The sequence below is a fragment of the Homarus americanus genome, unplaced genomic scaffold, assembly GCF_018991925.1.
Source record: "Homarus americanus isolate GMGI-L3 unplaced genomic scaffold, GMGI_Hamer_2.0 scaffold46627, whole genome shotgun sequence".
NCBI lineage: Eukaryota > Metazoa > Arthropoda > Malacostraca > Decapoda > Nephropidae > Homarus > Homarus americanus.
This window is the reverse complement of record NW_024743154.1, coordinates 1-19736: the sequence shown is the minus strand read 5'-3', so window position 1 is coordinate 19736 and position 19736 is coordinate 1. Positions and strand designations below refer to the sequence as shown.

The following is a 19736-nucleotide window of genomic DNA, read 5'->3' as shown; positions in this document are numbered from 1 at the left end:
ATCTCTGTAATTTGCCACTTCGGACCACAATTTTAGGGTGTTAGATGTTTCTGTCCAGATTGTGTGATGCAGTTTTTTCCACTGGAAATCAATCTTGGTAAGGGTGCTGGAATCTTCTGTAAACAAGTGTGCCAAACCAAGTATATCTGATTTAATAGGCTTCAAGCATTCATCGGCACTCAGAAAAGAAATAGACTGCAGCACACGAATGTTGTCAGGTAAGCGTTGACGAAGTTGTTTTATGAGTTCAACCCGTTCAAATGCATTGTCCCTGTAACCCCGTTGCTATATATTATGGCTCGAAATTAGGAAAACCGAGTTTTCATGGACAGTCCAAAAGTATCCAGAAAGTCGCTAGACTTCTGTGGATATCGCTCTAAAATGTCGCTAGAAAAAAACAAAAAGCTCTAGATCTAGCTACAAAGTCGCTAAGTTGGCAACTCTGGTGGGTACGCCGGTGAGAAGCGCGTCTTATCTCACGTGATCCAGACATTTGCTAGATATCTTATAAAATTAATTAATACTCTCTTGATTTGAACTTAACAGAGTAAGACAATGATGCATATTAATAACATACATAAATATACAATTAACCTAAGTAACTAAGAACAATAATAATATAATAAATACAATTAACAATTTATTAATAGCTTATATGAAATGTGCCTCATGCTATGCGACTTCCCGCGCTCTACAGGCACGTAACATCATAGAAAAGAATAGGTGGTAACTTGATGTCCAAAACGTAAGGCCGTATCAAGGAACTGCACGTGGAGTCCACTTCAGTCCAAGTTTAAGTTTGGGCCTATTTCCAGTCGTAGAGGATTCTTCTAACTCGTCAGGTGTTGGCAGCAACTGGCAACCGAGATCAACAGACTCTGGCGTCCGAACTCCACAGTAACTCTTGCAGGTTAGTGCCGCGACTAACTCCAGCTTGGGGACGTCGTCAAGGACACGAGCAATGTGGGTCCTGCAATTATATTTCCTTAACATATTAGCTTGATGTAATTTAGGCTTAGAGGAAGGGGGCGAGAACCGTCCAACAAAATCTATGGCTTCCCGAGAAGATGGTTCTGCAATGGGTAAGGGTTCAAGTGGAACAGGACGGACTCTACCCTTGGCGGACATACGTGGGCACTGATCACAACTCCTACAAAAAGCTCTAATATCCGCTCCCATACCTGGCCAGTGAAACTGATCAGCAACCTTCCTATAAGTTTTCCTACGAGAACAGTGACTTACAAGAGAACTCTTGTGAGCTACAGAGAGAATGTTACTACGACAAACATCAGGGACAACAAGTAAAAACCGACCTACTTTAGCTGGTCGCTTGGATGAAACACAAGACCTGTGTAACACCCCATTAATAGAAACAAACTTATAAACCGACCCATCTCTCACCTGATCCTCCTCCCCGGAAGTCACCTTCTCCCTTACCCGCTTCAGAGTGGCACACGAGTGTAGGGGTATCGAGATATTAATGTTGTCTAGCACTCAGGATGGAAGGAAACTCTAATGTGGTTTTCTTGTATAATATATAAGTTATATGATAGTCTGGTGCTGGAGATGCTGTGTGGTGAGGGGCTGCTTGGTAGAGACGTGCGGTGAGTAGCTTGTTGAAGGAGGTAGATGTGGAGGAGCTCCTTATCATGGGGGACTTTAACTATGGCGACATCGACTGGAGAAACGAGTCAACCCCGAATGACTTGAATAATCCAGCTACTCTTTTTGTAGAAACTCTGAGAGATAATTTTCTGTTCCAACATGTGAGGGACCCGACACATTACAGAGGGGAGCAAACACCCAAGCCACTTGACCTCATCATAACAAACGAGGAGGGTATGGTGGCCAAACTGGAACACCTTGCCCCAGGTGGCACCAGTCACCATACAGTGTTGTCATTCAGATTTAACTGTTACCTAGTTCAAGATAAGGCCAGGCCAAGGTGCAAATATTACAAGGGAAATTACAATGGGATGAGGGAAGAGATGAGGGGTATCAACTGGCCTGACTTATTAAGGCACAAGAACGCAGACACTACGCTGAATATCATAACTAGTAAAATGACCCATTTGATCGATAAATATATACCCAAGACCAAACCCAGTGCTTCTAGGAATACGAGGGGATCCCTACACATGAACCATGCGGCGGTCGACAAAATTAAGAAGAAACCCAGAAATTCAAGACGTGGGTTGGGTCAAACGATGAGCAAGACAGGAGGATGTATGCAAGAGCCAGAAACCAAGCAAAGATAGAGTGTAGGAGGGCTGAAAAGGAGTTCCAAAGGCTGGTTGCACGCGAGGTCAAGTCAAACCCAAAGGCGTTTCACCGCTATGCAAAGTCGAAATTGAAAACGCGAGTAGGAGTATCAGACCTGAGGCTTGAAGATGGTAGTTATGCAGATTCTGACCAGGATAAAGCTGAGGCATTGAACAGCTTCTTTTCCTCAGTGTTCACAAGAGAGGATGCAACTGACCTTCCTGCGTTTGAGGACAGACGGTTCGACACAGCACTGACCCACATTGTGTTCACAGAAGAGGGTATTAGAAATAAACTGTCCAGGCTAAAGGTCCATAAGAGTCCTGGACCTGACATGGTGCATCCTAGAGTGCTAAGGGAGCTGTGCAACGAGTTTGCAGAGCCCCTGAAGATTCTGTTTTGTAAATGCCTGGATGAACAAATGGTCCCCAGTGAATGGAAAGTGGCTTATGTGAGTCCTATCTTCAAGAAGGGCGATAGGCACTCCACGAACAACTATAGGCCGGTGAGCCTGACCAGCATAATATGTAAAGTACTTGAGAGTATTATCAGAGATGCAGCGATGGAACATCTACTACGAAACAACCTTGTAAAAGATTGCCAACACGGTTTTATGCCGGGGCGCTCTTGCTTGACACAATTGCTCAAGGTATTGGATATTTGGACCCATATTCTAGAACGGGGTGGTAATATCGACAATATTTACCTAGAGTTTGCCAAGGCTTTCGACAGTGTACCCCACGAAAGGCTGAAAATCAAACTGGAAGGGTACGGAATTCGGGGACATGTCCTAGCGTGGATAGAAGACTTTCTACATGACCGCAAGCAATGTGTGGTGATTAATGGCACGAAATCGTCATCTGTACCTGTAACAAGTGGGGTACCGCAGGGTAGTGTATTGGGCCCGCTGTTGTTTGTTTGTTTCATAAATGATATGCCTGACGTTGTACACTCCTCCATACAAATGCTTGCCGATGATGGCAAGTTATTTCGGGAAATTAAGAACCAAGCGGACTGTGAAGAGCTGCAGAAGGACCTCTGTGGGCTCCAGGAATGGTCGAAGGAATGGCTGCTGAGATTCAATGTCACGAAGTGTAAGAGGATGCACCTGGGGCGTACCAACGGTAAGGAGGCGCACCATATGTCCCAACGGGATGAAGAAAATGTACTAGTTGAGACTGTGTGAGAAGGACCTAGGTGTGTATGTTGACAATGAGCTGAAGTTCTCTGGCCATTGTGAGAAGGTAAATCAGGCAAATAAATTATTGGGTCTTATAAGAAGGTCGTTCAGATATCTAGACGGTCCGTCCCTCGTGACGATCTTCAGGAGTGAAGTGCTTCCCCATCTGGAGTACTGTCACCCCATCTGGTCCTCGAGATATGCTAGGGACTGTCAGTTGGCTGAAAATTTTCAAAGGAGGGCCACCAAACTGGTGCCTGCACTCCGGCACCTCAGCTACCCTGAGAGATTGGAGCGCCTGAACTTGCCTAGCTTATACTACAGACGGGCAAGGGGGGACCTAGTTGAGGTTTATAAGCATCTCAGGGGGCACTACTCAGTTGAGTGTCCTTACTTGGAGCTGGCGGACGCTCGCCCCACAAGGGGTCACAGCTCAAGATTGAAGAAGCCGCAAGTCCAGAAAACCGTGAGGGCAAACTTTTTTGGAGTAAGGGTTGTAAACTCTTGGAACAATCTACCAGAGAGTGTTGTGACGGCACCGAGTGTGAGCTCTTTCAAGAGAAGACTTGACCAACACTGGAGCGGGTTCAGGTACATTCAGGAGCCGGTGCACGCCCAGTATTTGCCAACAGTGCGTGACAGAGACGTGACCGATCGCCCGGGCGGCTAGCGAGCCGACCTTTTGTTGAAGAATATAAAGGAAAAGAGACGTGACCGATCGCCCAAGCGGCTAACAAGCCGATCAGTGGCGAAGAGGATAATAGTAAAAAAAAAAGTAAAAGTAACCACTTGTGCACTGGGTCCACACTCTGCTGAATAAAATTGTCTGGCATTAGCTGAATAAAATATTAAAAGTGGTTTCCAAATACAGGGTAGTGAGGAGGTTAAAAAGCATTGTAGATGAATGCAAATGCTCGGTTCTTAATTTCCCGAAATAACTTGGCGCCATCGGCAAACATTTGTATGGAGGAGTGTGTGTGGTATGAGGAACTCCAGAGACAACCATTTTGTGATATAGAATATTATTGATATGGATATGTATTTTTGTAAGCTTCGAGGAGGAAAACGTAATTATGTCTTGTGAATCCGCGCTAGAACGAATATGCATCCCAGCCGGGGGGGAGAGACGCCATGGCGTTGTTTACATCCCGGGGCCCAGTAGCAGGTATGTCCCACGTATTTCTTTGCTCTGTTAGAGTGTGTTTGATAGATTGAGCATAATAAATGTTATATGAAGAATGTGATGATCTCGTGGAGGTAGTTTGTAAGCCAGAATAAGGGTAATTCTAGCGTTGCTCTCCAGACATTCACCCTGGAGTGAGTCTACACCACCCCCTGTGTTGGGTTTATTATGTATTGTTTAATTCCTACTACTGTGTGGTACCCATATGACAACAGTTGATGCTTGTTTTGTAAGTATAATAACTAGTTATGTCTGATCTAGGTCCCAGCCTCTTCCTTCTCGGGTGATTTCTAGAGTAAATAATTGAGAGAAGACTACAAGTGTGTCCCATCCCTGAATTGGGAGTTCCCTGCTTTGTGCTTTAAGTCAGGCCAACAGGTTGAGACTCAAGCTGTTTTGGTCACAAGTCAGGACTTGAGGATGTTGACCAGAGTCCGCTAATATCCTTCAATATTTAGGTAAGTAGAAGGAACTCTTTTTTTTGTTCCATGTATTTTGATAATATATAACAAATTAACTTCCTAATGGCATGAAAGAAGTTATTGTAGGTCGTAGTTATGGCGGAAGACGTGAGGGGACAGCCCCGCCTACTGTAAATGATTCATCGCCTTTAACCAATAATTCGTATATCTATGATAATAATTATATACATTGGTCATGTAATTGGTGAAAGATTTATATTTGTACTGTAATATCCATGTAGATACTGTTTTAGTTAATGGATACAGATGGTTGCCACTTTATTTACGGTAAGAAATTAAAGTTAATCTTATATTTAACGGGTATAAAGGTATTCTTGGAAGAGATGACTAAACCCAGCAGGTGTTGTTCAATTTCTTTCATTTTTTCAATATGTTCTTACCATTATGATATATTTTAAAATCTAGGTGACATTTACAAGAACCTATTAAAACCTGATATATCTATATAGTTTTATTTATGACTTGTGTAAGTTTTATAATTTATTTAGTGAATTTTCGATCTTGCACTGGTATTTCTCTCACTGTTATTAATATGTTTTTCGTAATGTTTAGACAATCTAAGACATTTTTCTTTTGTGACATTTCCGCCGGAAATTAAGGATAACCGAGATATTAATTTTTCAATATTATTAGATTTGGTCATTCACGAGTGTTGTCATTTGTTGTTTACGTCTCACGGAGGTCTGACCGCCCGTCGCGCAGTGCTCCTTACCTCCGTGTTGGATTCTTAAGCATCTACAGCGCATGTGTGGGGGGTGGTGTGGGAGTTTCTTATTGGCTATAGGAGACTTATAATTGGGCGAGAGTTTTACGTCAATTGCAGATTTTCGTCGGAAAAATAGTGTTAGGTTAGTTAAGGTTAGGTTTGGTTTTGTTAGTTTGTTGGTTTTTTATTTATGTGATTTACCCAAAGAACTATTGATTTCCGGCTGAAATTAATATTAAATTTGTTCGAAACTCATCGAGTAACATTGAAAAAACATATTTTTAATATCTGAACAAAGACCGGTGCATTTGTGAAAATTTACCATTTATTTTACACAGTGTTACAGACACCTGCTCCAAGTGATACGCCATGACAGAAGTGTTCCGGTTCGGCCTCGTGCCCATCGCTTGTCGTGCCCGGAATGAGGACCGCAGCCGTGAGTACCGACCTATATGAAGTTAAATAGCACTTGCCTGGCAGGTAAATTGCCATCTAATTTTCAAACTGAGTTGTATCGGTATCACTTTTCTAGAAGAAGTTTTTGTAATATTTGATGATCTCCCACCAATCACATTTCAGGATGCAATCATTCTGCTAAGTTCTAAAATAGATATGTTAGGTCTCACCATTACCTATAATATGTCATGGAAGCCACACATCCACAACAGTGCTAAAACTGCCTTCCGAAAGCTGGGAATGCTGTACAGATGCCGTAGCTACTTTACTCCTGAGCAGTTGCTTCAGTTTATAAGAGATTCATTTGTCCTAACTTGGAGTACTGTGCTCATATCGAGGGTGGCTCTTCTTCTGTCCAACTGTTAGATAAGGTGGAATCAAAGGCATTTCATCTTATTGACTCTCCTCCTTTAATTGATAATCTTTCATCCCTTTCTCTTTGCTTCAATGTTGCTTCACTCTCTTTTTTACAGGTACTTTAATGGCCAATGTTTGGTGGATTTGGCATCCCGTGTACTGCCGGCAAGGCCGTGGACTTGTAACGCTCGTATTGCCCGTGGTGCCCACAGTTTCTCTGTGGGCAATTCAATTTCTTTTACTCTTATTTTTTTTGCCCCCTAGGCCCCATTGTGGTTCAATGACCTGTTGCTGGGTGGCCTATTCCCCGTAAAAAAATAAAAAATAAAAATAAAAAATAAATGCAACCACAGAATTCTGGAAGATTAGATTAGGTTATTCTTTGGTTGCTGTAATCTGCAATTTTACCTAAGTTTTCAGCCAGACAGCTGTCATAATACAGCATAATCACTGGGGGGGGGTTCAGTCCTCTTTTTTATACCTGAGCAGGACTGGTTTCCTCTTCTGGTCATAACATGTTCAAAGCTTCTGATCTCTCCCAGTTTGTACCAGAAAGTAGGTGGAGTTAATTTTATTTTATTTTTTTTTTTCATTGTTAGGTTTAGATTTTATTTAGCTACTTAGCTTCTCTGTAGTTTTGTTTTGTTTCTCTAGTTTTGCAACCTCAGTGCATGTGTGTGTATTTCTTACAGAAGTGGCATTGAGTCTCAACAACAATGAAGTGAATATATATGGCAGAGCTGCATCAGAGTGGAAGCTTCAGGAAACACTCCAGGGTCATGATCTGCGTGTCACAGGCATTGACTGGGCTCCCAGCACCAATCGCATTGTTACATGTGGAGCAGTAAGTTTACTGTGTATTTATTTAACCTTTTCATGTGGTTAAGGCATAAATAATTTAAGACTTTAACTTTATCTTTTTTGGTTCAGTTAGTTTTGTATTGTAGCATATACATTTTTTCACTCTATGGTTGTACTTAACAGATCTATCAACCACCCTTTTTACTTAGCAAGTGGAGTGGAACTTATAACAACCCTCATGAGCAGCTGATATTTTCTATGTTGTGTTATATAGTTCCTGGTAATAATGGGAAGGTATTCTTGGTGTGAAGGTTTGTACTGATTGTGTCACCTTAACCACTTGTGCACTGGGTCCACACTCTGCTGAATAAAATTGTCTGGCATTAGCCGAATAAAATATTAAAAGTGGTTTCCAAATACAAGGGTAGTGAGGAGGTTAAAAAGGAAAAAAGCATTGTAGATGAATGCAAATGCTCGGTGTTAGGTTTGAGAGATACCTGTGAATGTTAAAAATCCGTGTACTTTTGCCCCCCTGAAAAACCCCTGGCCCCCCATGTCCTTATTTACCATATATACCTGTGTGTAGTTCGAGTTTTTAAGACCAAATTATTTGGCAAAAAATTGGAGGTCGACCTCTAAACGGGTAATAGTTTCGTTAGGTTGAAAAATATTTACCAGTAACTACCAGTAAACTATGGAAACGACGCACCACCAGCTGTGAGTGTCGGTACAGTTGCCAGGGCAGATCTCTTGCGTCATCATAGGAAGCCCAAAGTAGCCAAATGCATGGTATGGTATACACAGGACGATGTAAAACAAAGTATTCATTTTTTTAAAGTTTATTTATAGATACTGTACATCAATTTTTGTTCATTACATTTGAAACATCAATCTTTGTTAATTAAATTTGAAACAAGTATAGTAGTTTTGTTGAAACGTAATGTACAGTATTTAATATTAAAATGCAAAAAGAGCTATAAAATCAATTAATACTGTACACCCGTAATGTACTGGCTGGCATCTCCACTCGTCCCTGCTGCCGCCAGTCACCGCTCGTCCCCGCTCTATGCCTCCGCCTCCTCCACATCGTCACTACTGTTGTATTACAATAATATTCTATCCTAATTCACTTGAATAAATACTACAATACCATATTTCTGAATATTTTCATTAAAATCCATCAAAATCATTTTCCTTGTCATCGTCTTAAGCACCAAACAGCTCCTCCCAGTCTTCTCCTTGAACAGGGCTAGAGGGTACGTGTTTTTCGAATCGTTTTCAATTAAAAAAATGTTACAGCACATGTATATTTTACCTAAACTGTGCCTGAATGAATATATTCTCAGAAATAAATAGTAGTTTTGCTGAAACGTGGTGTATTTCAATGTAAAATAGGATAAAATACATGACGAAAACTAAAAACTTTACCTAACCTTCCAATGTTCAAGAGATGTTACTCGTTTTTTTTAATAGTTTTCGGTTAAAATACTGTTATATTACAATGATATTATATTCATACTGTGCTTGATATACTACATTCACGGAAATGTAATATTTTTGCTAAATGACGTACGTATTACAGTGGAAAGTGACGAAAACAATGACTTTCGCTTTCTTTCGTTCAAAAGATGTTACCGTAATCGCTTTTCGAATGGTTTTCAGTTAAAAAAACTGTTGCATCACAAGTGAATTAGGATAGAATATTATTGGAATACAACAGTTTTTTAACTGAAAACCATTCGAAAAGCGATTACGGTAACATCTTTTGAACGAAAGAAAGCGAGTCATTGCTTTCGTCACTTTCCATTGTAATACGTACGTCATTTCAGCAAAATATTACATTTCCATATTCTCAGAAATAAATAGTAGTTTTGCTGAAACGTAATGCATTTCAATGTAAATTAGGATAAACTACATGAAAACAAAAGACTTTACCTAACCTTCCGATGTTCAAGATATGTTACTCGTTTTTTTAGTAGTTTTCGGTTAAAATACTCTTATATTAGTGATATTCTATTCATACTGTGCTTGATATAATACATTCACGGAAATGTAATATTTTTGCAACTGCAATGCTGATGTCAACACAAGCGTGGTTACAGCGAGACTGACTGAGTGAGGGAGAGCTATGCGTGTGTGTGTGTGCGAGGTTGCAGGAGCAGGCGGTGTCCCGTGTTCGGTACCGCGTGCGAGTTGAATGGCGCGCGATTTGAATGTACTTCAATTAATTCAATGTACAGAATATTCCTCCGGCGGGGCAATCCGCGTATTTGCAAATCCGTGAATGCTAAACCCGCGTATGTGAAGGGCCGACTGTATATACATATATCTTGATAAAATCAGACGAGAAAAGGGAAACAACGGAGCACCTTAGCTTTTGTCTTTATTCAAGACATCTTCAGAGGCAACTACATGAAATTATATATATATATATATATATATATATATATATATATATATATATATATATATATATATATATATATATATATATATATATATATATATATATATATATATTTATTTATTTATTTGTTAACAGTGCATGAGTTTTTAAATGCCACATTGACGTTCCAGGTTTTTAGTTGTAAAGGAATTTGAGAAAAATTTTTGTGAAATGGTAATACTAAGAGATTCTTATGGTCATGGGTGGGCTTGGGATTGGTTCTATAGAAAGATTTCTTAGTAATGTTAAGGCATTTGTCTATGAAAGATCTAGGGTACTGAAGGTTCAAGCCAATATTATAGATATATTTATATTCCTCATCAATAAATTCCGGGCTGCAAATTCTCAAAGCACATAAAAACAATGATGAAAATATTGACTGTTTGACTATTATGGTGGGCAGAATAATAATGAATGTATGAACACACATGAGTAGGTTTCCTATAAATACTGAACTTAAAGGTGTTACCTATTCTGTGGATCAGACAGTCTAGTAAAGGCAATTTACAGTCATGCTCTAATTCCACAGTGAATTTGAGCAAGGGGGCTAAGTTGTTAAGTTGTGGCAGTTGAAAAGAAACTATTAAGTAATATTTTACCACCTTCAGCAGTCTGGTTTAGATATGTTGATGATGTATTATGTCTCTGGCCATGTAATGAGGACCTAAAAGCATTCCTGCCACAACTTAACAACTAAGCCCCCTCGATCAAATTCACTGTGGAATTAGAGCCACATTTTATCAAAAGTTTTTGATACGTCTCTGAGAACAATATTGCACTGGTTTTTATTGCTGACGGCATTAGCTATTGATTCTCAAATTAATGCAATAGCCGTGTTTGTGCCTCGGTTCTTTCGGAATCCGTGTTGTCTGGGGTTATATTTGTTTTCCTGTTCTAGATAGTTTCTGAGTCTGCTGTTGACTATTTTTTCTAGTATTTTCCCTGGTGTTTCTAATAAGGATATAGGTCTGGGGAAGTGTCCTGTTGCTAGTGAAGCGTTAAAGATCTGTGGTTATGTTTTGAAGGACTGTTTTGTTTGTCTGACTTAGTCCAGGTGCTTTATTTTTAAAAGTGGTTATTATGTTTCTTATGTCTTTGTGGTGATTGGCAAGGTTAATGTGTCTGCACTGATTAGTATGTTGAGGTCTATTGTTCTTGGTGGTTGCCATTTCTGTGTGTTTAGTGTAAGGTGTGTTGTTACCATCTGTTCTGTTACTCTACAATAGTTTCTGTTTCTTCTTCTGTCATTTTATATATGTTGCTCCAGAAATTTCTGAAGATCAGTTCTTTTTCTACAGATTCTCTAGCTTTTACGCCGTTGTCGTCTATAAGATGGCTGTTATCTATGGAGTTAGTGCCCATTAGTTTTTTATTTTACTCCAGAAAAATTTGGGTTGTGATAATCGGCCTCTGTGTTTGTGATTATCTGGTTCCATTTGTCGTTGTGTGATTGTTTACATATTTCTTTCAGCTCTTCCTTTAGGTTTCTGAAGAGAGTTATTGTTTCTTGGTTCCGGCCGTGAGTATTTGTATGTTCTAGTATATTATTCAGTCTTGTCTGGATTATCTTCTGTTCGTGTGTTAATTGTGCGTGGGGTAGTGTGCGGTAAGTTGTTTTGGGGGTGTTATTTTCCATGGCTGTGGTGACTTTAGAGTACCATGTTTCCAGGGCTATATCAATGTCTGCTGTGTTTTTATGTTGATGTATTTGTTCGTTTGTGTTGAGTTCTGCCTTAAAACCCTCCCAGTTTGCTCTGTTGAAAGAGAATCTAGGGATGGAGGGGATTTGTATTGGTGATGTTGATAGAGTGATAATTATGGGCAGGTGATCGCTAGTGGTGGTTGGTCCAGGTTTCATGTGTGAATTCAAGTGGTGGTGTCTATTGGTCAAAACCATATCCGGCTTCCCGGTGCTTCCTGCAGCTTATGTAGGTTTCGAAATCTGGGCCCAGGTGTGTGATGTTGCCGTTTTCTAATAGGTCGTGTATAATCTTCCCCCTTGGGTTTCTGGTTCTGTGTCCGAGTATGGTGTGTGTCGCATTTAAGTTTCCTATAAAATACAGTATGCTGGTGTGTTACGTCTCATTAGTTTTAGTAAGTCGCCGGTCGGGAATGTTTGTCGTCGGCAAGATAAATATGTTGTTCCGATTGTTATTGGGCCTTTAGTTGTGTTGATTTCGACTGCTAAGAAGTAGGTTTGGAAATTGTCTATGAGTGTATGTTCAGTTGATGTGTGTAATAGTTGAAGAGTTTTATTTTGTCACTGTTTTTCCGTCGGTGTGAGTTTATGAGAATTATGTCTGGGTCTATGCTGTTGTATATGTTTGTCAGTTCTGTTTTTCTTGTATGTGTCCAGGCCAGGACGTTGTGTTGTATTATTTTCTGTGTTCTGTTTTGCGTAATCGTGGGTCGCATGAACTTGACGCGTGTTGTTCGGTTGCTCGGGTCTCTCCGGGGGAGAGTCTCTCTCTCTTCTCCTTCAGTCCTGTTCTTATTTTCTTGAATTTTGATAAGTCTACGTTCTCGATTTTGTTGTATTTGCTGCTTATTTTTCCTCCATGTATTAGTGTTTCTATGAGTCCCTCTTCATATGTGTATTTGGTTGTTCCGTCTTTAATATCTTTTAACAATCTCTCATTTGTTACAGGGAGTTGACCGAGTAAAACCTGATTCCTATGCTGTCTCCGACGTCGGCTGGCCGTTGACCGGTGGGGTTCTCTCTTCGTGGTCTTGCTGGTGTTGACTTAGCTGATTGGTTGGTTGTGTTCTCTAGGGTCTTGTGGTTATTTGGGAGTGGGTTGTATCCATTGCAGTCTCTGCTCCTGTGCAATTTTCTTGTTGTGTTATTTTATCTTCCCTTTCTTTGCTGGTGATTCCTAGACTGTTTTTGGTTATTATTTTGAAAATGTCTGCTGATGGGGCATTGTGTGGGAAGTTTACCTGTGGTAGGTTGTTCGTCACGATTTTATCCCACTTTCCACTGTAATCTGTACGTAATTTTAGCAAAAATATTACATTTCGTGAATGTATTATATCAAGCACAGTATGAATAGAATATCATTGTAATATAACAGAATTTCATCCGAAAACTATTAAAAAAACGAGTAACATCTTAAGAACATCGGAAGCTTAGGAAAAGTCTTTTGTTTTCGTCATGTATTTTTATCCTAATTTACATTGAAATACATCACGTTTCAGCAAAACTATTTATTTCCAAGAATATATTCATTCGGGCGCAGTTTAAGTAAAATATACGTGTGATGTAATAGTTTTTTTAACTGAAAACGATTTGAAAAACACGTACCCTCTAGCCCCGTTCAAGGAGAGGACTGGGAGAAGCTGTTTGGTGCTGCAGACGATGACAAGGAAAATGATTTTGATGGATTTTAATGAAAATATTCAGAAATATGGTATCGTAGTATTTATTCAAGTCAATTAGGATAGAATATTATTGTAATACAACAGTTTTTTAACTGAAAACCATTCGAAAAGGGATTACGGTAACATCTTTTGAACGAAAGAAAGATTAAGTCATTGTTTTCGTCACGATTTTATCCAACTTTCCACTGTGATACGTACGCCATTTCAGCAAAAATATTACATTTCCGTGAATGCATTATATCAAGCACAGTATGAATAGAATACCGGTGTAACATAACATTATTTTGAGTCTTACTCTTTCCATTTACAGAGTACTGTACAAGCCCATGATAATGGCTCCTATATGTGATAAACTTCGTTGTGTGAAGAGAAAGAATAACTCGTTGAAATTGAGTGACAAACTTGAAATAATTAAGAAACTAGAATGTGGTGTGAGCAATACTGTTCTAATGGAAACATACGACATTGGAAAACAAACAACTGCTGTACTGAATAACTATTAATTTATGGACATATTTTTATCATAAACTGTTGTGTATATTAAATGTTTTTGTTTGTTTGTTACAGATGAGTTAACGACTAAACCCTTGAGAAATTAACAACTGGATCATGGAGACTCTGCTGCTACAAGTATGTCTTTATGTCTGTCTAACTGTCTATCTTTATCCTCTGTGTTTCTATATCTTTCTATCAGTCTTTCAATACCTGTATGTCAGTCAGTCAGTCTGTCTGTTTGGTATCTATATCATCTGTCAGACTGTCTTTATATATACAAGTATCTGTCTTATCTATATCTATGCTATCAGTAAGAAAGATATTGACAGTGAGTGAGGAAGGTGGGTACACAAGAGGTACAGTGAGTGAGGAAGGTGGGTACACAAGAGGTACAGTGAGTGAGGAAGGTGGGTACACAAGAGGTACAGTGAGTGAGGAAGGTGTGTACACAAGAGGTACAGTGGAGTGGATGGCAGACTGCTGGATGTTGCTGACTGTAAGTGTTATGTATGTGCAGGTAAATATGTGTCCACAGCAAGATTGAAGAAACTCAACACTGAAGATTATCCCTGGACTGTGTGGATGAGTTCTGCTGCCTGGATGACGTGATCAGTGCTGGAGGGGGTGCTGAAGGCTGCTGTATTGTGAGTCATGGATGATGGATGAGTTCTGCTGCCTGGGTAACGTGATCAGTGCTGGAGGGGGTGCTGAAGGCTGCTGTGTTGTGAGTCATGGATGAGTTCTGCTGCCTGGGTGACAAGATCAGTGCTGGAGAGGGTTCTGTTCATTGTTAAGAGTCAGAAATGGCTGGAGGAAGATTAGGGAACTGTTGTCTTTATTGTCAGCAAGAGGACTTTCCCATCACATGAAAGGAAAAATGTATACAACTAGTGTGAGAAGTGTGGTGTTATTTATCCGTGAAAATATGGGCAGTTAAAGAGGGTGACATATGCAGTCTTGAGTGAGCTGAAATGAGAATGGTGAGGTGGATGTGTACTGTGACGCTGAAAGATAAGAATCCCCGCTCAGAGGTAAGAGGACGGCTGGGTATTGAGAGTATCGGCCAAGATTTACGAAAAAGTAGACTGAGATCAGGCCTGTGGAGAGAATGGATGAGACCAGCTGGGTTATGTGGTGCATGATTCTACAATAAATGTGGTTAGGAGGAGAGCCAGTGGTAGGTAGGCCAAGAATGACATGGGGAGAGATTGTAAGAAATGATCTTAGAACCTGACAAGACAGACTGCAAGAGATGGTGTGGAAAATGGCTGTATGATTTGGATGGTGATGATGATTCTGTTTTATCTTTCTGTCTAACTTTCAGTCTATCTATCTATACTACTGTACTGTATTTCTCACCATATTAAAGGCAACCACTGATATAGCATGAAAGGTTTACTGTATAGTCCCAGAAAAGTTCACGGATTTTACTCTGCAAACCATTTCACACAACCACGTCATTGAATTTCAAGAATGTGTGGATAAGTGTGGCGTCTTTATCCCTCTGCAGTCTAATGTATTCCTCCGTAAATGTGAGGAACGAATAAAAATAATAATAATAAATAAAAGGGAGGAAAAAATACTTCCTTGCCATTTGACAATTGTTTCACTAAAGATGTAGGAGACGGGTGTGCTCCCCCCTCGTGGGCTGACTCCTGCCGACGTAATAAAAAATATGTCTTATATGGTGGGAAATATGGTATATCTCTCAGTCTATCTCTCTACATCTTTCTGCCCATCTGTCTACAGTATGTCTGTCTTATATGTACTGTAGACAGAACTACTGTGCTAACCATGATAGACAGTTGACAATGCATGTGATTAATACCTGGAATACAAATATTTGCAGGAAAATGTCCAATATATTCAGCAACTAGACCACTTTAGTGATATAGAACCATGAAAATATTGTTTATTGTTTTTATACCAAAACACTGGTGATTGTCTCTCAGATACATCAGGAGTTGTATATCTTTAGTGGTGCATTACAGTGTCCTGGGTTCATTCCCCAGCCTGGGACAGATGTTACCCTCACTAACAAACATGGCAGGTTTTCTGCAGGTACAATACTACAGTTTCCTCCCATACTGTACAGTTTTAACAGACCAACTGCCCAAACGGCTCATTACTGGTAATTACGACGTCGCTACGTGAATCCTAATTTAATGTTGACTCGGCCATAGTGAGCTTTAACATTTATGCCACTGATGAATGAGTCTTGATCACACACAACTATAAGGCGGCCTTCTCTTGCCACTCCATCTCTCCTCTGGCCTTTATTGTGTAAAAGCCAAGAATTATTATTGTGTGAGGATGTAGTGGATCTCTGAGGTGACAATGATAAATATTTTGGCATTAAGTCGGTGGTGTGGTACTGTGCAGGTCTGACCCACCTGTTACAAACTACTGCAGGGAGTGAAGACCTTCCTTAAAAGGTTTAACTTGGCAGGATTCAGAAGGCCACAACACAGACGTCCTCAACGGCACTTGATGGTTTATAACGGCCATTTATTATTACTTACTTTTGACCTTGATGATGTGGTTCAGCCATTATCAGATGCAGGTCAGGAACACAAAGGACTGTTCCTCTATAATGCTCACTGAGTAAATGAGGATAGTTGCTTCAAGGCTCCACTGGGCAGATTGTTACCAGGTTTTATTTACAATTCTTAATTATTACATGGAATTATACATTTTCCACAATATATACTAAACTGTATACCTGTGTTGTCTATATACATGGTGAACTGTATACCTGGGTTGTCTATATTGTTTTAGCTGTGGTAAGATACCAAACTATCTCACTTGTTAACACTTGCCTGAACGAGTGTAGGTTAGTCGCTGGTACCTTTGATGCAGCCGAGTGAGATATAGAGTCATCTCACGTCATGTCACCTTTGATGCAGCTGAGTGAGATATAGGGTCATCTCACGTCATGTCACCTTTGATGCAGCTGAGTGAGATATAGGGTCATCTCACGTCATGTCACCTTTGATACAGCTGAGTGAGATATAGGGTCATCTCACGTCATGTCACCTTTGATACAGCTGAGTGAGATATAGGGTCATCTCACGTCATGTTACCTTTGATACAGTCGTAGATAGTTTAAATTGTCACAGCTGTCCTGAGTTGTACTTGTAATTATCTTAGCTTGTAAGTTAAGCAAGACACACAGATAATGTTCTCTTCACTCGTTGTTCCTTGGTTTAATGTAATCACACATGCTGATTTAATAGTTATATTGGGTAGTAATGTCTGTACAATTATTTGGTATTGACAGACTAATGAGCATTAGCTATTGGCTTGTAATTAGCTGATATAATTAGAGAGAGGTACAGCCCGGAGAGCTGGTCTCACTTTAGGGCATCGTGTCCGGCTGTGAACTGGGCTGAACTCTCTTGAGTCTGGTGACTGGACAGTAACCACACTTCAACAGGTCATTAACTAAACAGCCTACCACACACTGAGGGTTGAGTCTGTAGTTTAATGGGCTGTACACCCTAGGAGGTGTGACAGAAGAAATGTTTATGGGCTGTACACCCTAGGAGGTGTGACAGATCAAATGTTTATGGGTTGTACACCCTAAAAGGTGTGACAGAAGAAATGTTTATGGGCTGTACACCCTAGGAGGTGTGACAGAAGAAATGTTTATGGGCTGTACACCCTAGGAGGTGTGACAGAACAAATGTTTATGGGCTGTACACCCTAGGAGGAGTGACAGATCAAATGTTTATGGGCTGTACACCCTAGGAGGTGTGACAGAACAAATGTTTATGGGCTGTACACCCTAGGAGGTGTGACAGAACAAATGTTTATGGGCTGTACACCCTAGGAGGTGTGACAGAACACATGTTTATGGGCTGTACACACTAGGAGGTGTGACAGAACACATGTTTATGGGCTGTACACCCTAGGAGGTGTGACAGAACAAATGTTTATGGGCTGTACACCCTAGGAGGTGTGACAGAACACATGTTTATGGGCTGTACACACTAGGAGGTGTGACAGAACACATGTTTACGGGCTGTACACCCTAGGAGGTGTGACAGAACAAATGTTTATGGGCTGTACACCCTAGGAGGTGTGACAGAACAAATCCTTATGGGCTGTACACCCTAGGAGGTGTGACAGAACACATGTTTATGGGCTGTACACCCTAGGAGGTGTGACAGAACACATGTTTATGGGCTGTACACCCTAGGAGGTGTGACAGATCAAATGTTTATGGGCTGTGCACCCTAGGAGGTGTGACAGAACACATGTTTATGTAGCTGTATGCTCAATAGTCTGGGTGATAGAATGTATATAATGAATATATGCTCTTAGCTCATATTTATATAATATTAATGTGACAGAGGCTAATACAATACAGTATACTGAACTGTATACCTATACAGTATTGTCTATATACATGGTGAACTCTATACCTGTATTGGCTATATACATGCTGAACTGTATACCTACATTGTCTATATGCAGGTTGAACCAATTGTAAACTTATATGATAAGTTTACATAATAAATATATATCTATCTATCTAAAGTGGTCTAGTGTATGTAAATATTTTGATCTTTTCCCTGATAATGTTGTTTCATCACAGGTGTTACTCTGTTGTAGTGTGAGCCAGTGTGAGGTGGAGGTCAATATTAAACTGAGGTGTTTAGCTGTGGCTCTGGAAGATTGACAATTTGTCTTATTTTAATTATAAACCATGAACACCTTTATTTCTCACTGTTTATCCAGGTATAATTTGGCTAAATTTATCTTAAATTTACCTGGACTTAGAATGCCATCACAATATGATTTGAAATTAAAGAACAAAATTATATCCTTTTGTGTTTTTAAGGATTTTAGAATTAATAAGATTTAGTGAGACTGTTGAACCATTCAGGTACTTTACATATATTTACCATTTAGGTTAAACTAAACCACAAATACATTTTATTGTTTGTTAAGGAATTCTATCTCATTAGTTCGGTGTCATTTAATGTTGCCGTAAAATCTGTTGAGTGACTTAAGCGGCAGTTATTCTGTTATAGTCATGGCAGTTAATGTTGTGATCTCCGTTAAAACAAACTATTTTTATTGTCCAAATTTGTCGCGCTGGGTAAGGAAGTTGTGCGTGGTGGGAAAGGCTTTGGAATAAGGAACACTGAAGGTGAAAGAACACTTGAGTTTGGGGATGGAATGTAACGTGTGTTTAAGAATAGGGCAAGTAGGCTGACCATGTAGGCCTAAGGCAGGTGGCACAGAAACCCAGATTGGCTACATTTTGGTCAGGAAATTAGAACAGGTTGCTTGTGTGTGTGTTAGTTAAAGATGGGGGGAGAGGAAGAAGGTGGATGTTCCAAGAAGGAGAGTGTTGGAATTGTGAAGGAACTGAATGTAAAGGAAGCATTTTCTTGTGAGTTGAGAGGCCATAATAAAAGATGTTCCGTTGAGTGTGGTTGATGGCGGGAATGATGAAGTGGAAAGAGAGATAAAAAGAGAAAAGAAGATTATGTGAGATGTGGAAGATGGTTGACAACAGAGAGAAGTACAGTACCTGGAGGCTAAACTGAGATGGTTCAGGAGAGAAAGGAGGAAACTAACTGGTTCAAGAGATACACGAATGAATGTGGAGTGGAGGGGAGTTAGAGGTAGGCAAAGAATGACATGAGGATAGGTTGTAAAGAAATGTCGGTGCTACTATAGTACCTGAGTATGTTTGTTGGTTGGAATGATGAGGAACAATCTGAACAGAAAACAAATGAATACAGTAATTGAACACAAAAAATTTAGGAATTGTCGAGTAATATCAAAATATTCAGAACTCAGTTAATTCATATTTTCAGTAATTCGAGTGACGCAGAGTCTCTTTTGTCAAGTCAATGAGGGTATAGTGCCGTTTGTGGTGCACCGAATTACTGAAAATACAAATTGACCGAGTTCCGAATATTTTGACATTATTCGACACTTTCTCAATCTTTTTGTTCAATTATTCGTTC

The 19736-nt window shown here is 39.9% G+C and overlaps 1 protein-coding gene across 1 annotated transcript; it reads left to right on the top strand.

Annotated features, from left to right (window-relative positions):
- Positions 1–4499: 4499 nt before the first annotated feature.
- Positions 4500–13876, top strand: LOC121877116 (actin-related protein 2/3 complex subunit 1A-like). Its single transcript, XM_042382744.1, has 5 exons — positions 4500–4607; positions 4887–5083; positions 6152–6249; positions 7319–7470; positions 13822–13876. Exons 3-5 carry the CDS (start codon positions 6183–6185, stop codon positions 13828–13830), a joined length of 228 nt encoding a protein of 75 aa, XP_042238678.1. The 5' UTR covers positions 4500–4607; positions 4887–5083; positions 6152–6182; the 3' UTR covers positions 13831–13876.
- Positions 13877–19736: the final 5860 nt, after the last annotated feature.

Excerpts from the sequence above, each read along its gene's own strand:
- LOC121877116 (XM_042382744.1), top strand. The coding sequence starts at position 6,183 with ATGACAGAAGTGTTCCGGTTCGGCCTCGTGCCCATCGCTTGTCGTGCC. Across the intron at positions 6,250-7,318 it reads CCGGAATGAGGACCGCAGCC|AAGTGGCATTGAGTCTCAAC; the intron begins GTGAGTACCGAC and ends TATTTCTTACAG.